We start from the raw sequence: 18,816 nt of genomic DNA, 5'->3' as shown, positions 1-18,816 counted from the left end.
GGAGGAGGTGGTCAACATGGAGGAGGAAGTGGTCAACATGGAGTAGGAGGAGGTGGTCAATATGGAGGAGGAGGAGGTGGGTCAACATGGAGGAGAAGGAGGTGGTCAACATGGAGGAGGAGGTGGTCAACATGGAGGAGGAGGTGGTCAACATGGAGTAGGAGGAGGTGGTCAACATGGAGGAGGAGGAGGTGGTCAACATGGAGGAGAAGGAGGTGGTCAACATGGAGGAGAAGAGGAGGTGGTCAACATGGAGGAGGAGGAGGTGGTCAACATGGAGGAGGAGGTGGTCAACATGGAGGAGGAGGAGGTGGTCAACATGGAGGAGGAAGTGGTCAACATGGAGGAGGAAGAGGTGGTCAACATGGAGTAGCAGGAGGTGGTCAACATGGAGGAGGAGGTGGTCAACATGGAGGAGGAGGAGGTGGTCAACATGGAGTAGGAGGAGGTGGTCAACATGGAGGAGGAGGTGGTCAACATGGAGGAGGAGGAGGTGGTCAACATGAGGAGGAGGAGGTGGTCAACATGGAGTAGGAGGAGGTGGTCAACATGGAGGAGGAGGTGGTCAACATGGAGTAGGAGGAGGTGGTCAACATGGAGGAGAAGGAGGTGGTCAACATGGAGGAGGAGGAGGTGGTCAACATGGAGGAGGAGGAGGTGGTCAACATGGAGGAGGAGGAGGTGGTCAATATGGAGGAGGAGGAGGTGGTCAACATGGAGTAGGAGGAGGAGGTGGTCAACATGGAGGAGGAGGAGGTGGTCAACATGGAGTAGGAGGAGGAGGTGGTCAACATGGAGTAGGAGGAGGAGGTGGTCAACATGGAGTAGGAGGTGGTCAACATGGAGGAGGAGGTTGTCAACATGGAGGAGGAGGAGGTGGTCAACATGGAGGAGGAGGTGGTCAACATGGAGGAGGAGGAGGTGGTCAACATGGAGGAGAAGGAGGTGGTCAACATGGAGGAGGAGGAGGTGGTCAACATGGAGTAGGAGGAGGAGGTGGTCAACATGGAGGAGGAGGAGGTGGTCAACATGGAGTAGGAGGAGGAGGTGGTCAACATGGAGTAGGAGGAGGAGGTGGTCAACATGGAGTAGGAGGTGGTCAACATGGAGGAGGAGGTGGTCAACATGGAGGAGGAGGAGGTGGTCAACATGGAGGAGGAGGTGGTCAACATGGAGGAGGAGGAGGTGGTCAACATGGAGGAGGAGGAGGTGGTCAACATGGAGGAGGAGGAGGTGGTCAACATGGAGGAGGAGGAGGAGGTCAACATGGAGGAGGAGGAGGTGGTCAACATGGAGTAGGAGGTGGTCAACATGGAGGAGGAGGTGGTCAACATGGAGGAGGAGTGGTCAACATGGAGGAGGAGGAGGTGGTCAACATGGAGGAGGAGGAGGTGGTCAACATGGAGGAGGAGGAGGTGGTCAACATGGAGGAGGAGGAGGTGGTCAACATGGAGTAGGAGGTGGTCAACATGGAGGAGGAGGTGGTCAACATGGAGGAGGAGGTGGTCAACATGGAGGAGGAGGAGGTGGTCAACATGGAGGAGGAGGAGGTGGTCAACATGGAGGAGGAGGAGGTGGTCAACATGGAGGAGGAGGAGGTGGTCAACATGGAGGAGGAGGAGGTGGTCAACATGGAGGAGGAGGTGGTCAACATGGAGGAGAAGGAGGTGGTCAACATGGAGTAGGAGGAGGAGGTGGTCAACATGGAGGAGGAGGAGGTGGTCAACATGGAGGAGGAGGAGGTGGTCAACATGGAGGAGGAGGAGGTGGTCAACATGGAGGAGGAGGAGGTGGTCAACATGGAGGAGGAGGAGGTGGTCAACATGGAGGAGGAGGAGGTGGTCAACATGGAGTAGGAGGAGGAGGTGGTCAACATGGAGGAGGAGGAGGTGGTCACATGGAGGAGGAGGTGTCAACATGGAGGAGGAGGAGGTGGTCAACATGGAGTAGGAGGAGGTGGTCAACATGGAGGAGGAGGAGGTGGTCAAAATGGAGGAGGAGAAGGTGGTCAACATGGAGGAGGAAGAGGTCTCACATACATCCACCACTGACAGTGCTCCTGACCCCGCCCCCAACACGACCACATCTACAATATTCTTCACTCACTCACTGATTGGCTGTCTTGTCTCAGATATGTTTACTTGTGTGTGATATCATGTGCGATACAAGCAGTCCTGCAGCATGTTTACTTGTGTGTGATATCATGTGCGATACAAGCAGTCCTGCAGCATGTTTACTTGTGTGTGATATCATGTGTGATACAAGCAGTCCTGCAACGTGTTTACTTGTGTGTGATATCATGTGTGATACAAGCAGTCCTGCAGCATGTTTACTTGTGTGTGATATCATGTGTGATACAAGCAGTCCTGCAGAGTGCTTACTTGTGTGTGATATCATGTGTGATACAAGCAGTCCTGCAGCATGTTTACTTGTGTGTGATATCATGTGTGATACAAGCAGTCCTGCAACGTGTTTACTTGTGTGTGATATCATGTGTGATACAAGCAGTCCTGCAGCATGTTTACTTGTGTGTGATATCATGTGTGATACAAGCAGTCCTGCAGAGTGCTTACTTGTGTGTGATATCATGTGTGATACAAGTAGTCCTGCAGCGTGTTTACTTGTGTGTGATATCATGTGTGATACAAGCAGTCCTGCAGAGTGCTTATTGTGTGTGATATCATGTGTGATACAAGCAGTCCTGCAGCATGTTTACTTGTGTGTGATATCATGTGTGATACAAGCAGTCCTGCAGCATGTTTACTTGTGTGTGATATCATGTGTGATACAAGCAGTCCTGCAGCATGTTTACTTGTCGAGGGTCTAACCCCATCTTCCTTTTCAGGTTTCTACCCCCGCCTTCCTTGTCCAGGGTCTACCCCCACCTACTTTGTCCAAGGTGTGCCACCGCCTTCCTTGTTCAGGGTGTGCCCCGACTTTCTCGTCCAGGGTGTGCCCCCACATTCTTTGACCTCTCCTTCGTGGGGAGCGGGGCTGAGCAGAAAAAATACGGCAGATGAACTGGTCTAAAAGGGGGTCTATTTAAATGCTAGAGTATACAAATGAGTTTTAAGATGGGACTCAAATGCTTCTACTGAGGTAGCATTTCTAACTGTTACCTCTTGAACATTCCAGAGTACTGGAGCCACAATAGAAAACGCTCTACAGCCCGCAGGAAAGGAGATGTTTGTGTGTAAGTGTCTGGAAAACAGCTGCTTTTACTCATAACTTACATGTAGTCTCTTCTCAAGGATAGGGCTATCACTTCTGCATTCCAAAGTCACAATTAGGGCCACTTTCCTACAAGAAGTGATCCAATCCACCTGCAAACATCAAACTCAGGGGCCTTATCTTATTATGTGCTCAAACTGAAATATGAATATAAACATTTACCAAATGCAAAACATGAATTCACGTCAGTACGAACATGCTTTGCCTTTTATTGTCTTTCTGAGTGCTCAGGGAACGCAAAGGGCAGAAACACCTTTTGATGTTTTATAGGGCCGTGGACGCTCTCTTTTCAGCTAGGACACTGCCAGCAAGCTTCAATTATTAAATGTAAATGTGGTGGACCCCCAAGCTTGAATTAATTAAATAAATGTAAGTGTGGTGGACCCCCAAGCTTGAATTAATTAAATAATTCTAAGTGTGGTGGAGCCCAGCATCAGGAGTTTACTTTATGTATGTATTATATATTATTATATTATATATATTATGTATGTATTATATATTATTATATTATATATATTATGTATGTATTATATATTATTATATTATATATTATGTATGTATTATATATTATTATATTATATATATTATGTATGTATAATATATTATTATATTATATATATTATGTATGTATTATATATTATTATATTATATATATTATGTATGTATTATATATTATTATATTATATATATTATGTATGTATTATATATTTTGATATGCATATTAGCAAGATGGCGGCGCCCGGACGGGCTGCGACACTGCGGTGCTCTTGCTAAAGATGGAACATTTGGCGGAAATGCCGGACAGTTCTGCATACTTCATGGCTGGCTCACATCGTGGTCACTCCGTGATCACGTACGACCGCCAGACACTTCTGGATATGGACATATCGGGCCGTTTTGGACTGATAGACGCGGGCGTGCTAACCGTGCTAACTAGCATGGGGATACATCGGCGGCTACATCCAGCGGCCTGTGAAGCAGCGGAGTCTAGTAGCAGCGGGGGCCGTCTACGGAGCAGACGCCAGCGGTGTGATCGGAAACGCGGATGTCGAGCGGGGCTAAAAACAAAGCAGAAGGCTAATCACCACAGAACACCACTTTCCTCCATCCCGCAGACGGATTTAGATGGAAAATGCGAGACTACTGGTCTGGGTAAGGAGTCAGTTAAATTAGAACAAGTTTTTTCTGCTTTGAGTGTTTCAGAGTTGGACATGTGTTTTACTGAGGTGGCTAACTATGATGCGTGCAGTTTATCAAAGCAACAATCAAACAATCGGAAAATCCCCGTTACTGAGGAGGCTAACTATGATGCGTGCAGTTTATCAAAGCAACAAACAAACAATCGGAAAATCCCCGTTACTGAGGTGGCTAACTATGATGCGTGCAGTTTATCAAAGCAACAAACAAACAATCGGAAAATCCCCGTTACTGAGGTGGCTAACTATGATGCGTGCAGTTTATCAAAGCAACAAACAAACAATCGGAAAATCCCCGTTACTGAGGTGGCTAACCATGATGCGTGCAGTTTATCAAAGCAACAATCAAACAATCGGAACATTCCCGTCGTATCAATTCCTAGATATGGTCGTAACTATACTAAATGCACTGGGCATAATAAACACAACATTATTAATATTGCTACTACGGATAATTTGATCAAAAATTCCCTAAAACAGCCCACTACCTATAATATAGGTTTTTTAAACATAAGACCATTGTCTCCCAAAACGTTGTTAGTTAATGATATCATCAGAGACAACAATCTTAACGTCATCGGTCTCAGCAAAACCTGGCTTAAACCAAACGACTTTTTTGCGCTAAATGAGGCATGTCCTCCTAATTTTACACGTGCGCATATTGCCCGTCCGCTTAAAAGGGGTGGGGGGGTCGCACTAATATACAACGAAAACTTTAACCTTAGTCCTAACATAAATAATAAATATAAATCGTTTGAGGTGCTTACTATGAGGTCTGTCACACCGCTGCCTCTACACCTGGCTGTTATCTACCGCCCCCCAGGGCCCTATTCGGACTTTATTAATGAATTCTCAGAGTTCGTTGCTGATCTAGTGACGCACGCCGATAATATAATCATAATGGGGGACTTTAATATCCATATGAATACCCCATCGGACCCACCGTGCGTAGCGCTCCAGACTGTAATTGATAGCTGTGGTCTCACACAAATAATAAATGAACCCACGCATCGCAACGGTAATACGATAGACCTAGTGCTTGTCAGGGGTATCACCGCTTCCAAAGTTACGATACTCCCGTATACTAAAGTATTGTCCGATCATTACCTTATAAAATTCGAGGTTCAGACGCATGTTCGTCAAACTAATAATAATAATAACTGCTATAGCAGCCGCAACATTAATACGGCCACAACGACAACTCTTGCTGACCTACTGCCCTCGGTAATGGCACCATTCCCAAAGTATGTGGGCTCTATTGATAACCTCACTAACAACTTTAACGACGCCCTGCGCGAAACCATTGATAACATAGCACCGCTAAAGTTAAAAAAGGCTCCAAAAAAGCGCACCCCGTGGTTTACAGAAGAAACTAGAGCTCAGAAATTATTATGCAGAAAGCTGGAACGCAAATGGCGCACGACTAAACTTGAGGTGCACCATCAAGCATTTAGTGATGGTTTAATAACTTATAAACGCATGCTTACCTTAGCTAAAGCTAATTATTACTCAAATCTCATCCACCGTAATAAAAACGATCCTAAATTTTTGTTTAGTACGGTAGCATCGCTAACCCAACAAGGGACTCCTTCCAGTAGCTCCACCCACTCAGCTGATGACTTTATGCAATTCTTTAGTAAGAAAATTGAAGTCATTAGAAAGGAGATTAAAGACAATGCGTCCCAGCTACAACGGGGTTCTATTAACACTGACACGATTGTATATACGGCGGATACTGCCCTCCAAAATAGTTTCTCTCGTTTTGAGGAAATAACATTAGAGGAATTGTTACAACGTGTAAATGGAATAAAACAAACAACATGTTTACTTGACCCACTTCCTGGGAAACTGATCAAGGAGCTCTTTGTATTATTAGGTCCATCAGTGCTAAATATTATAAACTTATCACTTTCCTCGGGCACTGTTCCCCTAGCATTCAAAAAAGCGGTTATTCATCCTCTTCTTAAAAGACCTAACCTCGATCCTGACCTCATGGTAAACTACCGACCGGTGTCTCACCTTCCCTTTATTTCAAAAATCCTCGAAAAAATTGTTGCGGAGCAGTTAAATGAACACTTAGCGTCTAACAATCTATGTGAAACCTTTCAATCCGGTTTCAGGGCAAATCACTCCACGGAGACAGCCCTCGCAAAAATGACTAATGATCTATTGCTAACGATGGATTCTGATGCGTCATATATGTTGCTGCTCCTCGATCTTAGCGCTGCTTTCGATACTGTCGATCATAATATTTTATTAGAACGTATCAAAACACGAATTGGTATGTCAGACTTAGCCCTGTCTTGGTTTAACTCTTATCTTACTGATAAGATGCAGTGTGTCTCCCATAACAATGTGACCTCGGACTACGTTAAGGTAACGTGTGGAGTTCCCCAGGGTTCGGTCCTTGGCCCTGCACTCTTCAGCATCTACATGCTGCCGCTAGGTGACATCATACGCAAATACGGTGTTAGCTTTCACTGTTATGCTGATGACACCCAACTCTACATGCCCCTAAAGCTGACCAACACGCCGGATTGTAGTCAGCTGGAGGCGTGTCTTAATTAAATTAAACAATGGATGTCCGCTAACTTTTTGCAACTCAACGCCAAAAAAACGGAAATGCTGATTATCGGTCCTGCTAGACACCGAACTCTATTTAATAATTGAACTTTAACATTTGACAACCAAACAATTAAACAAGGCGACACGGTAAAGAATCTGGGTATTATCTTCGACCCAACTCTCTCCTTTGAGGCACACATTAAAAGCGTTACTAAAACGGCCTTCTTTCATCTCCGCAATATCGCTAAAATTCGCTCCATTCTGTCCACTAGAGACGCTGAGATCATTATCCATGCGTTTGTTACGTCTCGCCTCGATTACTGTAACGTATTATTTTCGGGTCTCCCCATGTCTAGCATTAAAAGATTACAGTTGGTACAAAATGCGGCTGCTAGACTTTTGACAAGAACAAGAAAGTTTGATCACATTACGCCTGTACTGTATATACCTTTATATACATATATACATACATATATACCTATAGTGTATATACCTTTATATACATATATACATACATATACACCTATACTGGCTCACCTGCACTGGCTTCCTGTGCACTTAAGATGTGACTTTAAGGTTTTACTACTTACGTATAAAATACTACACGGTCTAGCTCCATCCTATCTTGCCGATTTTATTGTACCATATGTCCCGGCAAGAAATCTGCGTTCAAAGGACTCCGGCTTATTAGTGATCCCCAAAGCCCAAAAAAAGTCTGCGGGCTGTAGAGCTTTTTCCGTTCGGGCTCCAGTACTCTGGAATGCCCTCCCGGTAACAGTTCGAGATGCCACCTCAGTAGAAGCATTTAAGTCTCACCTTAAAACTCATTTGTATGCTCTAGCCTTTAAATAGACTCCCTTTTCAGACCAGTTGATCTGCCGTTTCTTTTCTTTTTCTTCTATGTCCCACTCTCCTTTGTGGAGGGAGTCCGGTCCGATCCGGTGGCCATGTACTGCTCGCCTGTGTATCGGCTGGGGACATCTCTGCGCTGCTGGTCAGCCTCCTCTTGGGATGGTTTCCTGCTGGCTCCGCTGTGAACGGGACTCTCGCTGCTGTGTTGGATCCATTATGGATTGATCTTTCACAGTATCATGTTCTCATAGTCATCATTGTCACCGACGTCCCACTGGGTGTGAGTTTTCCTTGCCCTTATGTGGGCCTACCGAGGATGTCGTAGTGGTTTGTGCAGCCCTTTGAGACACTAGTGATTTAGGGCTATATAAGTAAAGATTGACTGATTGATTGATTTATGAAGCAGTGAGTATTTCACTGTCTCACCAAGCCGTGCACAAAAAGACGTACACAATTTTTCATAATTTATTCAACTATCATACATGCTCTTTTCATGAATATGATGTTATTGCTACGAATTAAACAAAATAAGCGTGTGTAGCACCATGCTAACACCATGTTGTGCCCTACAAAACATTAGTCCATCATTTGTCTGCGTTTGCACAGCCGGGAAAGCAGGAGAGATAAATACAAGTTGTGTAGTTGTGGTGAAAATGACAATCTGTGTGGTGACATTTTTCTGCTGTAAAGAACTTTGTGTTGATGGACACGCTGACTGGTCTTTGTGTTGATGGACACGCTGACTAGTCTTTTGTGTTGATGGACACGCTGACTAGTCTTTTGTGTTGATGGACACGCTGACTAGTCTTTGTGTTGATGGACACTTTGACTAGTCTTTGTGTTGATGGACACTTTGACTAGTCTTTGTGTTGATGGACACTTTGACTAGTCTTTGTGTTGATGGACACGCTGACTAGTCTTTGTGTTGATGGACACTTTGACTAGTCTTTGTGTTGATGGACACTAACTAGTCTTTGTGTTGATGGACACGCTGACTTGTCTTTGTGTTGATGGACACTAACTAGTCTTTGTGTTGATGGACACGCTGACTTGTCTTTGTGTTGATGGACACTTTGACTAGTCTTTGTGTTTCTGGACACGCTGACTAGTCTTTGTGTTGATGGTCATGCTGACTGGTCTTCACTTCTTCTTGGGATGCTGGAGGACAAAGTCAACGATGACATCAGCTGAAAAACTTTGACTTAATGTTGAATAAAACAAATGAAATAATCTTAAAAAAAAATTGACTTGATGATCTGGGAATATTTTCATGTTGGCAGACACACATACATTAATATATACACAATATACACATCCTTTTACACACACACATACATACATACATATAAACAATATAAACACACACATATATATACAAACAACGAACACATCTTTACACACACACACACACAAATATATATATATATATATATATATATATATATATATATATATATATATATATATATACAAACAATATACACGTCCTTAAACACACACATACATACATACATACATATAAACAATATACACACACACACACACGTATACAAACAATAAACACATCCTTACACACACATACATATATACATACATACATACATATAAACAATATACATACACACATATATATACAAACAATGAACACATCCTTACACACACACACACACACACACACACACACACACACACACACACACCGTATATCACCAAGGAAACGCCCTTGGGCAAATAACCGCCCATGTCCCAATAGCCGCCCGGGGTCTGAGCCCATTTTGTGAATTAAACGCCTCTTCCTAATAACAGCCCAAGTATAGCGGTACACCACAACTGATGGACGGGAATACTTTAAGGGGGAAGAAGAACAGAAAGTTTGACTTCAAGTTCAAGCTAGCGGTTGTGAAGTATTCGGAGCAGAATTCTGATTTGGCAGCGGGCAGGCAGTTGAACGTTGACCCAAAACGTGTACGCAAATGGAAACAAAAAAGGGAGAACTACTATCTCAGTCGGTAATCGATGGAAAACAGGCTAGCTTATCTGGCGGCGGTAAGAAGAAAGTGAGCGACGAGCTTGATGCTAATTTGTGTCAGTGGATACATCACCTTCGTGGACTGAACCACCGTGTGTCCCGCCAAATGATCTGCATTAAGGCCAAGGAGTTGTATGCCACAGTGAGTTACAAAAGGGGCACCGGGGTGGTGTTTGGTGCAAACAGTGGCTGGCTTAATCGATTCCTGCGTGGGAACAACTTTATCCTCAGGAGGAGAACAACTGTTGCACAGAAGGACGCTCCCGTCGAGAAGATTGTCAACTTCCTGGTTTTCTCTACTAAACAGATAGAGGCCAAGAAAATCCAGCCCAAGAGTATCATGGCCATGGATGAAACAGCCGTCTGGTTTGACATGGTTGGTCTTAGTAGGGTCAATGAGAGAGGCGCCCACTCCATCTGCCTCAAAACCAGCGTCCTGGAGAAGGCAGGCGTCACGGTGGCTCTTGCAGCCAAGCAGACGGGACAAAGCTGAAGTCTTACTTTGTGTTTAAAGGTGCTGTCCCGGATGTAAAGGCTATGCAGAGCATCCCCGGGGTGATCATAGCTTCCTCCAACAATGGCTGCTTTAATGATGACCTGACAAAGGATTGGCTCCAGAGGGCAGTGGGGAAATTTCACTTCGGACCGAGGCTACTTGCATGGGACTCGTACCGATGCCATATCAGCGAGGCCACGAAGGCAGAGCTCAAAAGGGGCTACAACCTTACAATGGCTGTTATATCTGGAGGTTGCACAAAGTACCTGCAGGCCCCCCATGTTGTGTGGAATGGTCCTTTCAAAGTGCAGCTCTGTGACTACTAGGGTAACTGGATGGCTGGTGACAAAGACAAGACCTACACCAAGTCAGGGAACCTGAGAGGCCCGTCCCGCCGCCTCCTGGTCGACTGGGTCCTGGGATCCCGGGATGCTCTGGATTTGGGACACTCTGATCAACTCATTCAAGGTAGGCTGGCTGGCTGTGTGTATGTGTGTGTATGTTGCAAACAGTAACCATAGCTGATTGTTGCTTTCTGGAATCCTACAAGGTGTGTGGGCTGACGGTGGCAGCTGATGGGAGTGAGGACCAGGTCATTTACTGCCTCAAGGAGGGACAGCCATGTCAGGCAGGCAGAGAGATGCTACTGGGGGCTAGACAGCAGGGTGCTGCTGTGGTTCAGGAGGAGGAGGAGAGCAATGAGAAACAGCAGTTCCTCAATGAACTTGTGATTGAAGAGGAGGAGGATGGTGAGTGGGTTTGTGTTGCGTTTGCTGCAGTATTATTGTTTTGATGGTTTTATGGTACCATAATTGTATTTTTCCCTTTAAGCTGCTTTATTTAAAAACTTTATTTATCTTCAGTATTGGTATTCTATTTGACAATTGATGCACTACTGCCATGTTGATCTCTTGTCTTTTGATAGTCTTGTTTTTTTGTTTGTATGTTTACAATACCTTTTATATTTAAAGTTTGTATACGAAAAAAAAAATACTGGACAGTAACCATTGTAAGCAAATAATGACCTGGTGCAGGCTGGGCCAAAAATAAATAAAAGCCTTGTGCAAATAACTGCCAGCTTCTTTTAAACACCTGTCTCCAAAAATGATTTTGTGAAATAAACGCCCGGGCTACTATTTGGTAATATACGGTATATATAAACAATACACACACATATATATAGTAATTTCAGACTCAAAGCTGCGGTATCAGAAAGGCTGTATCGGAACATGGTAATATTTTAGTGATGTGCATCTTCCATAATTGCTGGTGAGAAGTACTTTACAGTCTCCTCATAAATATCATTCACTGGCAATGTCAACTTTTATAAGGACAAAGTCTCTCAGGACTGAGGAAACATTCACCTGTTTTTGTTTTTTTCCCCTAGACGTGTTTGATCGCAGCTTCGTTCATCACACTTGCAGCAATCATTGACAAAGTACTTACAGCAGCATTCAGTGCTTGATCCAGATCTTCTATGATATCGGCTTCATCCTCCAGGCCCACAGAGAGTCGGATCAGAGTGTCGCTGATGCCCAGGATAGTTCTTTCCTTCTCGGGCACTGAGGCGTGCGTCATGATGGCCCTGCAGTCAAGGTACATCACGTATGACCGCTTACATGCCATTCTTATCATTAGTTGTGTAACATGTACATCATCTTGCCAGGGAAGACAATAAATGGTGACTTAATGATCTCAATCCAAAGTTTGGCAACAAAACAAGCCACTTAAAGAGAAAAATACATTCTTTTTTTAATCTTTGCTGCCCTCTGGTGGCAACATCCTTTCCATACTAATAATAATACTATTAAATGTGTACTTTGTGGCAAGAATACTCACGGGTGTTCTGCTAAACTTTCGTAGCCACCAAGACTCTCAGCCACTGCAAACATCTTCCAAAAATAAAAAAAAAAGACAATCAGAAATGTATCAGTAATTTTTTTAAAGATGATAAAGTTACTAAAGTAAATCCAATGTAAAATCTTATGTAAGGAGATGAGGTAGTTCCAGAAGGAATGGTGCGTGAATGCTGACAGAATGTAGTCTGAATGTAAGAATAGTTTGCATGTTGGAATAGTTTGACTGTTGAAGAGTTTGAATTTCCAGGAAAATCGGAACTTGGTTCGAATGTCCAGGAAAAGTGGAATGTGTTGATGTTGGAATGCTTTGAGTAGCTGGGAATAAATGATAAATGGGTTGTACTTGCATAGCGCTTTTCTACCTTCAAGGTACTCAAAGCGCTTTGACACTACTTCCACATTCACACACTGATGGAGGGAGCTGCCATGCAAGGCACTAACCAGCACCCATCAGGAGCAAGGGTGAAGTGTCTTGCTCAAGGACACAACGGACATGGCGAGAATTGGTACTAAGTGGGGATTGAACCAGGGACCCTCGGGTTGCGCACGGCCACTCGCCCACTGCGCCACACCGTCCAAAATGTGGGAATTGCGCAACTTGGAAAAATGTCCCATTCATTTCAATGGGAACTTCCTGGAAATTTGGGGAAAATGCATGAATGTCCTGAATCAGCTGAATTGGTTGGTTTTGGAATTGTTTAAATCCGTCAAGTAGTAACAGTTTTTTTAATTGAAAAACGGTATTACGGACTTTCGGGAAAACCCGGAATTTTTCAAGTTCTTCAACCAACTTGGGTATTTTGTCCTGACTAAGAGGAATCTTTTGAAATGGGTTGAAAAATGTGACATTTATTTCGACACATTTAGCTTTAAAACTCTGCTGTACAGTTTGTGTGTTTGGCTCCCTTTTTTCCAGGATCACTAAATTCCAAACACAATACCTAGAACAGGGGTAGGGAACTTATGGCTCTAGAGCCAGATGTGGCTCTTTTGATGACTGCATCTGGCTGTCAAATAAATCTTAGCTGACATTGCTTAACACGATAAGTAATGAATAATTCCGCTGGAAATCACAGTGTCAAAAATAACGTTCAAAATATAAAACATTCTCATGCATTTTCATCCATCCATCCATCCGGTTTCTACCGCACCTGTTCAAGAAGTCGCATTAATGGTAAGAGGTGTTTTATTTATTGTTGGTTAGCCTCAGAATAACAATGTCATTAAAAAGAATAAGAGACTCAATATACTCTAAAAAATGTGTTCTTTCTTAAAAATGCACGCATATAGTTGTATTCAGTGTTAAAATATATATATATATATATATATATATATATACATATATATATGGCTCTCACGGAAATACTTTTAAAAATATTTGGCTTCTATGGCTCTCTCAGCCAAAAAGGTTCCCGGCCCCTGACCTACAGTCACTACGTCCCATTTCGAAAAATATAAAATAATTCTAAAAACAGTTGCCTATTAGCACCAAGTAACATTGGTGCTAATAGGCCGCCCAAACAAGATATTAGTGATATTTATACATTGAGGTAATAAAAAAGGGTTGACGTACTTTGAGCCCACTGAGGAAGGTCTCGGCATGTTTGAGGTCGCCCTTGATGTAGAAGGTGATCATGCCCGGACATCCTGTGCACTGTCTCTTCACCACTTCATACTGAGGGTGAGACGGCAGACCTGGGACACGTCCAAACGGAGTCATCATGAACACATGAACATGAGACACCAGCAGTACAGGATAATAAATACTCTTCACCTTTACAGTGGCAGTATAAACAAAAATAATTACTTGCTACAGTAATGTTATTCTTCCACCAGGACAGATGAATTAAATACCGTACTGTACAGAAAAATAATGAATTGCTAAAACAGAGGTATTGTTCTACCAGGACAGATGAATTAAATACCGTACTGTACACAAAAATAATTACCTCCGACAGTGATGTTATTCTTTCACCAGGATAGATTAATTAAACACCGTACTGTACAGAAAAGGAATTAATTGCTACACTACAGTTATTTCTTCTCCCAGGACAGATGCCATAAATACCGTACTGTACACAAAAATAATTACTTGCTACAGTAATGTTATTCTTCCAACAGGATAGATGAATTAAATACCGTACTGTACAGAAAAATAATGAATTGCTAAGACAGAGGTACTGTTCTACCAGGACAGATGATTTAAATACCGTACTGTACACAAAAATAATTACGTCTGACAGTAATGTTATTCTTTCACCAGGATCGAATAATTAAACACCGTACTGTACAGAGAAGGAATAAATTGCTACACTACAGTTATTTCTTTTACCAGGACAGATGCCATAAATACCGTACTGTACACAAAAATAATTACTTGCTACAGGAATGTTATTCTTCCACCAGGATAGATTAAATAAATACCGTACTGTACACAAAAATAATTGATCGCAACAATAAAGTTATTCTTCTGCCAGGACAGATGAATTAAATACCGTACTGTACACAAAAATAATGAATTGCTAAAACAGAGGAATTCTTCAACCAGGACAGATGAGTTAAATACCGTACTGTACACAAAAATAATTACGTCTGACAGTAATGTTATTCTTTCACCAGGATAGATTAATTAAACACCGTACTGTACAGAAAAGTAATTAATTGCTACACTACAGTTATTTCTTCTACCAGGACAGATGCCATAAATACCGTACTGTACACAAAAATAATTACTTGCTACAGTGATGTTATTCTTCCACCAGGATAGATTAAATAAATACCGTACTGTACACAAAAATAATTGATCGCAACAATAAAGTTATTCTTCTACCAGGACAGATGAATTAAATACCGTACTGTACACAAAAATAATGAATTGCTAAAACAGAGGTACTGTTCTACCAGGATAGATGAATTAAATACCGTACTGTACAGAAAAATAATGAATTGCTAAAACAGAGGTATTCTTCTACCAGGACAGATGAATTAAATACCGTACTGTACACAAAAATAATTACCTCCGACAGTGATGTTATTCTTTCACCAGGATAGATTAATTAAACACCGTACTGTACAGAAAAGGAATTAATTGCTACACTACAGTTATTTCTTTTACCAGGACAGATGCCATAAATACCGTACTGTACACAAAAATAATTACTTGCTACAGTAATGTTATTCTTCCAACCAGGATAGAATAAATAAATACCGTACTGTACACAAAATTAATTGATCGCAACAATACCAGGACAGATGAATCAAATACCGTACTGTACACAAAAATAATGAATTGCTAAAACAGAGGTACTGTTCTACCAGGATAGATGAATTAAATACCGTACTGTACAGAAAAATGATTTGCTAAAACAGAGGTACTATTCTACCAAGATAGATGAATTAAATACCGTACTGTAGATAAAAAGAAAGGATAGCAAGAGTAAAGTTGTTGTTGTACCAGGATAGATGAAATAAATACCGTACTGTAGATAAAAAGAAAGAATAGCAAGAGTAAAGTTGTTGTTGTACCAGGATAGATGAATTAAATACCGTACTGTACAGAAAAATAATGATTTGCTGAAACAGAGGTACTATTCTACCAAGATAGATGAATTAAATACCGTACTGTAGATAAAAAGAAAGGATAGCAAGAGTAAAGTTGTTGTTGTACCAAGATAGATGAAATAAATACCGTACTGTAGATAAAAAGAAAGAATAGCAAGAGTAAAGTTGTTGTTGTACCAGGATAGATGAATTAAATACCGTACTGTAGATAAAAAGAAAGAATAGCAAGAGTAAAGTTGTTGTTGTACCAGGATAGATGAATTAAATACCGTACTGTACAGAAAAATAATGATTTGCTGAAACAGAGGTAGTATTCTACCAAGATAGATGAAATAAATACCGTACTGTAGATAAAAAGAAAGAATAGCAAGAGTAAAGTTGTTGTTGTACCAGGATAGATTAATTAAATACCGTACTGTAGATAAAAAGAAAGAATAGCAAGAGTAAAGTTGTTGTTGTACCAGGATAGATGAATTAAATACCGTACTGTACAGAAAAATAATGATTTGCTGAAACAGAGGTACTATTCTACCAAGATAGATGAATTAAATACCGTACTGTAGATAAAAAGAAAGGATAGCAAGAGTAAAGTTGTTGTTGTACCAAGATAGATGAAATAAATACCGTACTGTAGATAAAAAGAAAGAATAGCAAGAGTAAAGTTGTTGTTGTACCAGGATAGATGAATTAAATACCGTACTGTAGATAAAAAGAAAGAATAGCAAGAGTAAAGTTGTTGTTGTACCAGGATAGATGAATTAAATACCGTACTGTACAGAAAAATAATGATTTGCTGAAACAGAGGTAGTATTCTACCAAGATAGATGAAATAAATACCGTACTGTAGATAAAAAGAAAGAATAGCAAGAGTAAAGTTGTTGTTGTACCAGGATAGATTAATTAAATACCGTACTGTAGATAAAAAGAAAGAATAGCAAGAGTAAAGTTGTTGTTGTACCAGGATAGATGAATTAAATACCGTACTGTACAGAAAAATAATGATTTGCTGAAACAGAGGTACTATTCTACCAAGATAGATGAATTAAATACCGTACTGTAGATAAAAAGAAAGGATAGCAAAAGTAAAGTTGTTGTTGTACCAAGATAGATGAAATAAATACCGTACTGTAGATAAAAAGAAAGAATAGCAAGAGTAAAGTTGTTGTTGTACCAGGATAGATTAATTAAATACCGTACTGTAGATAAAAAGAAAGGATTGCAAGAGTAAAGTTGTTGTTGTACCAGGATAGATGAATTAAATACCGTGCTGTAGATAAAAAGAAAGGATAGCAAGAGTAAAGTTGTTGTTGTACCAGGATAGATGAATTAAATACCGTGCTGTAGATAAAAAGAAAGGATTGCAAGAGTAAAGTTGTACCAGGATAGATGAATTAAATACCGTACTGTAGATAAAAAGAAAGGATAGCAAGAGTAAAGTTGTTGTTGTACCAGGATAGATGAATTAAATACCGTGCTGTAGATAAAAAGAAAGGATAGCAAGAGTAAAGTTGTACCAGGATAGATGAATTAAATACCGTACTGTAGATAAAAAGAAAGGATAGCAAGAGTAAAGTTGTTGTTGTACCAGGATAGATGAATTAAATACCGTGCTGTACACAAAAATAATGAATTGCTAAAACAGAGGTACTGTTCTACCAGGATAGATGAATTAAATACCGTACTGTACAGAAAAATGATTTGCTGAAACAGAGGTACTATTCTACCAAGATAGATGAATTAAATACCGTACTGTAGATAAAAAGAAAGGATAGCAAGAGTAAAGTTGTTGTTGTACCAGGATAGATGAAATAAATACCGTACTGTAGATAAAAAGAAAGAATAGCAAGAGTAAAGTTGTTGTTGTACCAAGATAGATGAAATAAATACCGTACTGTAGATAAAAAGAAAGAATAGCAAGAGTAAAGTTGTTGTTGTACCAGGATAGATGAATTAAATACCGTACTGTAGATAAAAAGAAAGGATAGCAAGAGTAAAGTTGTTGTTGTACCAGGATAGATGAATTAAATACCGTGCTGTAGATAAAAAGAAAGGATTGCAAGAGTAAAGTTGTACCAGGATAGATGAATTAAATACCGTACTGTAGATAAAAAGAAAGGATAGCAAGAGTAAAGTTGTACCAGGATAGATGAATTAAATACCGTACTGTAGATAAAAAGAAAGGATAGCAAGAGTAAAGTTGTTGTTGTACCAGGATAGATGAATTAAATACCGTACTGTAGATAAAAAGAAAGGATTGCAAGAGTAAAGTTGTACCAGGATAGATGAATTAAATACCGTACTGTAGATAAAAAGAAAGGATTGCAAGAGTAAAGTTGTACCAGGATAGATGAATTAAATACCGTGCTGTAGATAAAAAGAAAGGATTGCAAGAGTAAAGTTGTACCAGGATAGATGAATTAAATACCGTGCTGTAGATAAAAAGAAAGGATTGCAAGAGTAAAGTTGTACCAGGATAGATGAATTAAATACCGTGCTGTAGATAAAAAGAAAGGATAGCAAGAGTAAAGTTGTTGTTGTACCAGGATAGATGAATTAAATACCGTACTGTAGATAAAAAGAAAGGATTGCAAGAGTAAAGTTGTACCAGGATAGATGAATTAAATACCGTACTGTAGATAAAAAGAAAGGATTGCAAGAGTAAAGTTGTACCAGGATAGATGAATTAAATACCGTGCTGTAGATAAAAAGAAAGGATTGCAAGAGTAAAGTTGTACCAGGATAGATGAATTAAATACCGTGCTGTAGATAAAAAGAAAGGATTGCAAGAGTAAAGTTGTACCAGGATAGATGAATTAAATACCGTGCTGTAGATAAAAAGAAAGGATAGCAAGAGTAAAGTTGTTGTTGTACCAGGATAGATGAATTAAATACCGTACTGTAGATAAAAAGAAAGGATAGCAAGAGTTGTTGTTGTTGTACCAGGATAGATGAATTAAATACCGTGCTGTAGATAAAAAGAAAGGATTGCAAGAGTAAAGTTGTACCAGGATAGATGAATTAAATACC

At 40.9% G+C, this 18,816-nt stretch overlaps 1 protein-coding gene across 3 annotated transcripts in view; it reads right to left on the bottom strand.

Moving 5' to 3' along the window:
* Positions 1-8,295: 8,295 nt before the first annotated feature.
* The window catches only part of LOC133540903 (cystathionine gamma-lyase-like), a 34,667-nt gene continuing 24,146 nt past the window's right edge, over positions 8,296-18,816 (bottom strand). Inside the window, exons 9-13 of one of the 3 annotated variants that reach the window (XR_009803756.1) lie at positions 13,802-13,923; positions 12,209-12,261; positions 11,816-11,954; positions 8,917-9,002; positions 8,296-8,834 (exon numbers count right to left, since the gene is read on the bottom strand). Coding sequence is in view for 2 of the 3 variants with exons in the window: in XM_061883968.1 (XP_061739952.1) it covers positions 8,985-9,002; positions 11,816-11,954; positions 12,209-12,261; positions 13,802-13,923 (332 nt within the window). In the remaining variant the exon portion in view is untranslated. Of the gene's footprint in view, positions 9,003-11,815; positions 11,955-12,208; positions 12,262-13,801; positions 13,924-18,816 lie in introns of all 3 variants that reach the window. The other 2 variants (XM_061883968.1, XM_061883967.1) reach the window with 2 other exon arrangements.

Source organism: Nerophis ophidion, linkage group LG22 (genome assembly GCF_033978795.1).
Source record: "Nerophis ophidion isolate RoL-2023_Sa linkage group LG22, RoL_Noph_v1.0, whole genome shotgun sequence".
NCBI classification, from domain to species: Eukaryota; Metazoa; Chordata; class Actinopteri; order Syngnathiformes; family Syngnathidae; genus Nerophis; species Nerophis ophidion.
Note: the sequence above shows the minus strand (reverse complement) of the source record. Positions and strands in the feature narration are given on the sequence as shown.